General features: G+C 45.2%; 1 protein-coding gene across 1 annotated transcript in view; it reads left to right on the top strand.

Moving 5' to 3' along the window:
• The window catches only part of LOC107295702 (zinc finger protein 492-like), a gene marked incomplete at its 3' end in the record, with an annotated part of 6880 nt that extends 2654 nt beyond the window's left edge, over positions 1 to 4226 (top strand). The window contains exons 2-3 of the mRNA XM_029285903.1: positions 3252 to 3570; positions 3739 to 4226. Of these exons, the coding sequence (XP_029141736.1) occupies positions 3252 to 3570; positions 3739 to 4226 (807 nt within the window). The remainder of the gene's footprint in view (positions 1 to 3251; positions 3571 to 3738) is intronic.
• Positions 4227 to 7797: the final 3571 nt, after the last annotated feature.

The following is a 7797-nucleotide window of genomic DNA, read 5'->3' as shown; positions in this document are numbered from 1 at the left end:
TTCTCTGCCTTGTGTGTTCTCGGATCAGGTGCAGAAGGCAGTTCCTCCTCCTCGCTGGCCGTCAGCCACTGTAAGCTTCCCCCAGCTGAAGCCTCCTCTAAATCTCTTCCGGATGGCTATTCAGACGTGCCAGGAATGGGCTCATCCTCCCCTGGGCTCACCTCTAGAGATATCTGGGGAGTTGTCCAAGGGAGGCACCACACAAAGTTGACGTTTAGCATGAAACCTGCAGGAAAAGCTTTCCATATTCTGCTAGTAGGTGCCTCTTACAGTTCCAGGACACAAGAAGAAGGAAACTAGGGTGTTTCACGTCAGGTAGCAGAGAGAGTTTGAGGGATTCAAAAAAGGTAGATTTCCAGAGAATTGGGATTTTATTTTGTTTTATTTAAGCAACTTGGTTTCTTTGCTAACGCCAGGGGTAGGCAACCTTGGCTCTTTTATGACTCGTGGACTTCAACTCCCAGAATTCCTGAGCCAGCCATGCTGAGGGGAGAAGTTTCCAAGCTGAGCCATGCTGGCTCAGGAATTCTGGGAGTTGAAGTCCACGAGTCATCAAGGGGCCATAGTTCCCCCATGCTGGCTCAGGAATTCTGGGAGTTGAAGTCCACGAGTCATCAAGGGGCCATAGTTCCCCCATGCTGGCTCAGGAATTCTGGGAGTTGAAGTCCACGAGTCATCAAGGGGCCATAGTTCCCCCATGCTGGCTCAGGAATTCTGGGAGTTGAAGTCCACGCGTCATAAAAGAGCTAAGGTTGCCTACCCCTGGCCTAGATGATAGGTAGGTAGGTAGGTAGGTAGGTAGGTAGGTAGGTAGATAGATAGATAGATAGATAGATAGATAGATAGATAGATAGATAGATAGATAGATAGATGATAGATAGATCGATCGATCAAGGGTAGGCAACCTTGGCTCTTTTATGACTCGTGGACTTCAACTCCCAGAATTCCTGAGCCAGCCATGCTGAGGAGAAAGGGAGAGGTTTCCATGCTGAGCCATGCTGGCTCAGGAATTCTGGGAGTTGAGGTCCACGCGTCATAAAAGAGCCAAGGTTGCCTACCCCTGCCTAAGGCCGATAGCTTAACGATTCAGAGTTTGTTTCAGAGAATGCAAATCACTGGGAAGCAATTTATAAACTTGTCAGGATTCATAATCCACGAGCGTGGTTATTCTGAACACCTTGCCAAGTGAAAGCTAAGCCAGAATTCCTTCTCTGAGCAGAATGCCACAGAAACCCTTTTATCCCATTATTGTTGACTGAGTTAGTGGATCAGGAAAGGCTTGGCCTGGGCTCCACCTCTGAGCAGCCTTGCATGTGGGAAGAGAGAGCAGTTCCTTCTATATAAATCTCTCCCTACTTTACCCCTCACAGCTCCCCATCCCATGGCAAAATCTCTTTCAACCATGATGCAGGAATATAAATAATCATTTCAGATATAAAGGTTTGTTTTTTCTCCTTTGCTATATGTAATGATTAGTATCCGGCACTGGATACGTCGGTTCCTCTGGATAACTTTGAAGATTCGATGTCCTATAGAACCAGTCTCCCCGAAAGGGCTTAGAGCAGAGAGTCTAAGAAAGCAACTTAATTCACAGCAAGATAAATGGATTGTCTGATCCTGTTGCCTCCCATTTTGGGCTTCATCGCTCATTTAAAATGTCATACTAGCCCTTGCAACGTGGCAGTCTACGCCTCTTTTTTTAAGAATGCACGTTTTTCCCTTTGGTACCTGAGAACCTGCTTTTTCAATAAGTACACCCACCGAGTATTCTGAAAGTCTTTGAATACATCTTCCACTTTCAAGAAAGACACAAACCCATCTGGGAAAGACTATTGTAAACCCCGAAATGTGTCACTTGTGGAATGTTAGCTGTTTTCTGTTGTTCAAATTTCACAAGCAATCGGTGTATTTTATTGTTTCATCATTTGTTTACTGGCAGCACATGTACTGAACGGATGTATCATATAATAATAATAATAATAATAATAATAATAATAATAATAATAATAATAATAATAATTATTATTATTATTATTATTATTATTATTATTATTATTATTATTATTATTATTATTAATAATAATAATAATAATAATAAAGTTGGAAGGGACCTTGGAGGTCATTGAGTCCAACCCCCTGCTCAGGCAGAAAACCTTACACCATTTCGGACAAATGGCTGTCCAGTCTTTTCTTAAAAACTTCCAGTGTTGGGGCATTCACCACTTTTGGAGGCAGGTAGTTCCACCGGTTAACAGTTCTCCCTGTCAGGAAGTTTCTCCTTAGTTCTAAGTTGCTTCTCTCCTTGATTAGTTTCCATCCATTGCTTCTTGTCCTGCGTTCAAGGGCTTTGGGGAAGGGCTTGACTCCCTCTTCTTTGGGGCAGCCCCTGAGATACTGGAACACTGCTATCATGCCCCCCCTCGTCCTTCTCTTCATTAAACTAGACCTACCCAATTCCAGCAGCCGTTCCTTATATGCTTTAGCCTCCAGTCCCCTAATCATCTTTGTTGCTCTTCTCTGTACTCTTTCTAGAGTCTCAACATCTTTTTTACATCGCGGTGACCAAAACTGGATGCCGTATTCCAAGTGTGGCCTTACCAAGGCCTTGTAAAGTGGTATTAACCCTTCACGTAATCTTGATTCTATCCCTCTGTCAATGCAGCCCAGCACTGTGTTTGGCAGCTGCAGCCCACGGCTGGCTGGCTCCTGTTTAAGCGACTGTCCATTAGGACTCCAAAAGCTCCCCCAAAGTCAAAGCCTTCATGCCTAAGGCAGAACTTGAACTCATGGTCACTTGCTTTCTAGCCTGCTGCCTTCACCACTAGACCAAGCTGCCTCTCCTTTAGAGACTCCCATAAAGTCGCAGCCCCAGGAGCGCCCCTAACCTTAATTGGACACCAAGAGCTCCAGTATTGAAGGGGGGGTCCTAGAGGGGATTCCCCCCCTGCTGCAATTTTGCAAAGGGGTCCCCAGGGAAGGAACGGGAAAGGGGGCGAGGGAATGGATTTGGGGGGGCTTCAAAGTGGACGCCACGGGGAGCAGCCCTGCCCGGTACTGGCGCGGCTTACCCGGGAGATGGCGGGGAACGGCCTGGACGCCGCGCCGCTGCCGAAGGGATGAGCCGAAGGGGACCCAGCGAAAGGAGGCCGCCTGGAGGGAGAAGCGGGGATGAGGAAACGGGCGGAGACCCCGAGACGGGCCTGGAGGGCGGAGGGTCCTTCGGGACAGGCGGGAGACTCGGGAATCCCCAGAGAATCCAGGAGGGAGGAGAGAAATATGAATGCCCGGAATGTGGAAAATCCTTCAAATCAAATGGAGATCTTAAAAAACATTTAAGAATCCACACAGGAGAAAAACCATTTAAATGCCTGGAGTGTGGAAAGAGCTTCAGTCAGAGGGGACACCTTTATACACATCAAAGGATCCATTCAGGAGAAAAACCGTATAAATGCCTGGAATGTGGCAAAAGTTTCAGTATGAGTGGAAACCTTTATAGACATCAAAGAATCCACACAGGAGAGAAACCATTTAAATGCCTGGAATGTGGAAAGCGCTTCTGTCAGAACAGAAGTCTTAATATGCATCAAAGAATCCATTCAGGAGAGACACAAGATGAATTCCTAAAGTACAAAAAGACATTCAATCACAGGGGAAACCTGAGGAATCGCCAACCAATCCATGAGGGAAAAAAGAAATATCAATGTACAGAATGCGAAAAATCTTTCCAAAAAAATAGAGATTTTCAAACCCATCTAAGAATCCACACAGGAGAGAAACCATTTAAATGCCCGGAGTGTGGAAAGAGCTTCAGTCAGAGGGGAAGCCTTTATACCCATCAAAGGATCCACTCAGGAGAGAAACTGCATAAATGTCTGGAGTGTGGAAAGAGCTTCAATCGGAGGGGACACCTTTATACACATCAAAGGATCCACACAGGAGAGAAACCATTTAAATGCCCGGAGTGTGGAAAGAGCTTCAGTCAGAGGGGAAGCCTTTATACCCATCAAAGGATCCACTCAGGAGAGAAACTGCATAAATGCCTGGAGTGTGGAAAAAGCTTCAGTCTGAGGGGAAACCTTTATAAACATCAAAGGATCCACTCAGGAGAGAAACAGCATAAATGCCCGGAGTGTGGAAAGAGCTTCAATCTGAGGGGAAACCTTTATAAACATCAAAGGATCCACTCAGGAGAAAAACCACATAAATGCCTGGAGTGTGGAAAGAGCTTCAGTCAGAGTGGCAACCTTTATAGACATCAAAGGATCCACTCAGGAGAGAAACAGCATAAATTCCTGAAGTATGGAAATACATTCAGTCAAACGGGGAACCTGAGGAATCGCCAAAGAATCCATGAGGGAGAAAAGAAATATCAATGTACCGAATGCGAAAAATCTTTCAAAACAATACAGGTTTTGAAAACCATCTAAGAATCCACACTGGAGAGAAACGATATAAATGCCTGGAATGCGGAAAGTGCTTCAATAGGAGTGGAACCTTATATAGACATGAAATGATTCACACTGGAGAAAAACCACATAAATGTCTGGAATGTGGAAAGAGCTTCAGTCGGAGAGGAAACCTTTACATGCATCAGAAAATCCATTCAGGAGAAAAACCACATAAATGTCTGGACTGTGGCAAGCATTTCCGTTCAAAGAGAAACCTTTATTCACATCAAAAAATCCACAGAAAAAAACCATAAACGCTGAGTGTGGAAAGAGCTTTTCTTAGCATAGAGGCCTACATCGACATCAAAAAATTCATGTGGGAGAAAAATGATAAATATGCCTGAGTGTGAGATGACCTTCAGTCACAGTGTATATCTCAGGAATTGAATTGCATATTTATTTTGGTCAAGTGTGAATAGAGACACAAGGAATTTGTCTCAAGTGCACTAGCTCTCAGTGTACATACAAAGCAACAGAATGATAATCATGTAATTCCAATAAGATGGGTGAGTAAAGAAGATAAGGGTAAATAATAACTGCCAAATAAGGGACTTTCTCAGGTTGAATAATAAAAGACTTTTTCAATTGTACATGCTAAAGGTTTTATCTGGCTGAAATTGTACCTTTCCACAACATAATGTGACTCATGATGCCTTTTCGCATGTGAACGTTCTCCTTTTAATGCAATGCTTATGTCAATTATGCTTAGTATTATGGGATTTACTGTCCATGTCTCTAATGTAACTGAGCAGTATGATTTCTTCCATCCAATCAAGTTTTGTACTTTTTCTACTGTATGGAGTATAAAATGAAATTAAATTCTGTGTCATGGATTCCCTCTTTTCATTAAGAAAAACCTCTTTGCTATAATAAATTGACTTAAAATGGTCATCCTACTCGGTGCCTAATTGGAGCAAGTGTGTCATGGCTGAATCTAGGGCTAATTTGGCCTTCATTGCTGTGGATGTGAAAGAGTTGCTCCCTGTTTGATCTAATATAATAATAAAGCTGGAAGGGACTTTGGAGGTCATCGAGTCCAACCCCCTGCTCAGGCAGGAAACCCTACACCATTTCGGACAAATGGCTGTCCAGTCTCTTCTTAAAAACCTCCAGTGTTGGAGCATTCACCGCTTCTGGAGGCAAGGAGTTCCACTGGTTAATTGTTCTCACTGTCAGGAAGTTTCTCCTTCTAAGTTGCTTCTCTGAAAGCACAATGTAAGTGCAACGAGCTGCTCCACTTTTGCTGTAACCACTTGGGAATTAGGAAGAATTCAGAATTTGGAGAATTTAGATATCTAAAACTCTAAATTGGATGCCCTCAATGATCCCCTTTAAAGCTTTTTAGCAGAAACAGGAGACTCTCTTAAGGCCGACAAAGCTTTGTGTAACTTTGTGTATTTGAAGGAGAATGTCGACCTTGTACTCCCAAATGTGCACGACATAAGGCCACAGTAGATTTGCTCAGCCCACCCCCACCCCAGGAAAACACCCATCACTCAGACTGCTTTTATTCCTGAACAGTAATTTTATTTCTCCCCACCATGTGGCAGCAATTCTGCAAATACAGTTTATAACTTAAGAGCGAGTCATTCAGAATTATGACCTATACCCAAAGTTATGGCCACTGCAACACCCCCAATTGTGTGATCACAATTTGGGCGCTTGGCAAATCCCTTATGACTCACTCTCGGGATGCTGAAGCTGCTCCACCAGCCAGAGTGACTCCACTGAGTTCTTTGGCCTTCGTGCCCTGCCGGGTCCCGCATCCTTGGGCCTTCTCTCCACCCCGTGAAACCTTGAAGGATTGCCCTTTGAAAGACCCAGCACATGGGCCCTATGACAGAAGCCAACTGCTCCCTCTCCTGGATTGGGAGTACTTGCTCCCCGTCACTCATGCCGTAGTCATGTCCTGTTTGGATCACTGCAACTTGCTCCACAACGAACTGCTCAACTTTTGCTGTAACCACTTGGGAATTAGGAAGAATTCGGAATTTGGAGAAGAAACAGGCTCCCTTCCCGCCTGTTTGCAAGGCTGTTGTGCCCTGAGAGTGACCTATTATCTGCTTACCACCTCAGCGTTCTCAAATCATCTCTACGGCCTCATATTGGCTGCCGGTGGGCTGGGTTTGGGGAAAACGAAAGAATTGCTTTGCGCAGGACTTATATTCCACCTGACTTTTCTGCATCCACTCCCTCTCAGTAAAAGTTCTGGTTAACTGTAATGGAGTCAAGAGTTTTGTTTTCCTGGGGGACCCGCTGGGGCAGCTCCATACTTGCTCTCATGAACTAGGACTTCAGGTTCACCCTATTTATTTTTGATACTTTGGGCGTTAATGTATAGGCAGCCGGTCCTTTTCGATTGTCCCCTCTGACATCTGTATTAGTCCCGGACGGTTGAGAAAATAATTTCCAAAGAACTTTGCTCACAAAAGTTTATTAAACAACTTTATTTTCTCTCTACTCCAAGATAGCTATTTTTGAATTAATTTGGCAGCTCTTTTGACTTCTCAGAAGGAAGTGAAAGAATTTTTTAAAAATTGCTTCCTTTCCCCATCCCTCCCTTTCAACAAATCACAAGCGACACACTTCAAAAACAATAAATTAGCAATACATTCAAGTAAACCGGCCAAGACGATCCCAGCAGCAGCTTTTTTTCTTGCCCTGTTCTTCTGCTGCTGCCTGGAGAGAGGGACGGGCCTGGCCTTCTCCACCAGCTGACATTCCCCTCTGCAGCAGAGACTGGAGTGGGGCTTTGGCCTCGTGGCACGGAGACCTCTACTGCGGCATGAAGTAAAGGGTGGGGCTGTTTGCACCGGCAGCCGGGTCCCCTGGCATGCCCCCTCCCCACTGTCCATGGACTCTTTGAGGAGAAACGCTTTCTGGTGGTGGCTACGACCAGGAGGGGCATTTGGGATCCCTTGAAACCTTTCAGAGTCAGGACACGATCACCACCATTGGACGTTTCGTCGGATGCGATCAAAGATGATTTTGCTGAGAAGACATTTATTTGCAGTTGAGGAGAGTTCTGGGCGGCAGCAAAGAGACCAGACTAGAAAGAGGACTGAAACGCACTTGGAGACCTTAGCGTTTCTCGAGAGGTTTTCCAGTCGTTCAAAGAATCTGGGGTTGGGTAGCACCTATTCCAGTGGTGGCGAACCTTTTAGAAATCAAGTGGCCAAACTGCAACCCAAAACCCACTTATGTATCGCTGGGTGCCAGGTGGGCGTGGCTGTGGTGGTCATGGCAAACTGGGTGGGTGTGACCAAGGTGGGCATGGTCACCTTGATGTTGCTCATGGGGAGGATGCCTGTGGAGGCCGGGCAGGGTTGGGGGAAATCCAGGAGATATC

This window comes from Protobothrops mucrosquamatus, unplaced genomic scaffold, assembly GCF_001527695.2.
Source record: "Protobothrops mucrosquamatus isolate PMUCROS unplaced genomic scaffold, P.Mucros_1.0 scaffold2450, whole genome shotgun sequence".
Lineage (NCBI taxonomy): Eukaryota > Metazoa > Chordata > Lepidosauria > Squamata > Viperidae > Protobothrops > Protobothrops mucrosquamatus.
The sequence above is the reverse complement of the archived record's forward strand: the minus strand, read 5'-3'. Positions and strand labels throughout refer to the sequence as shown.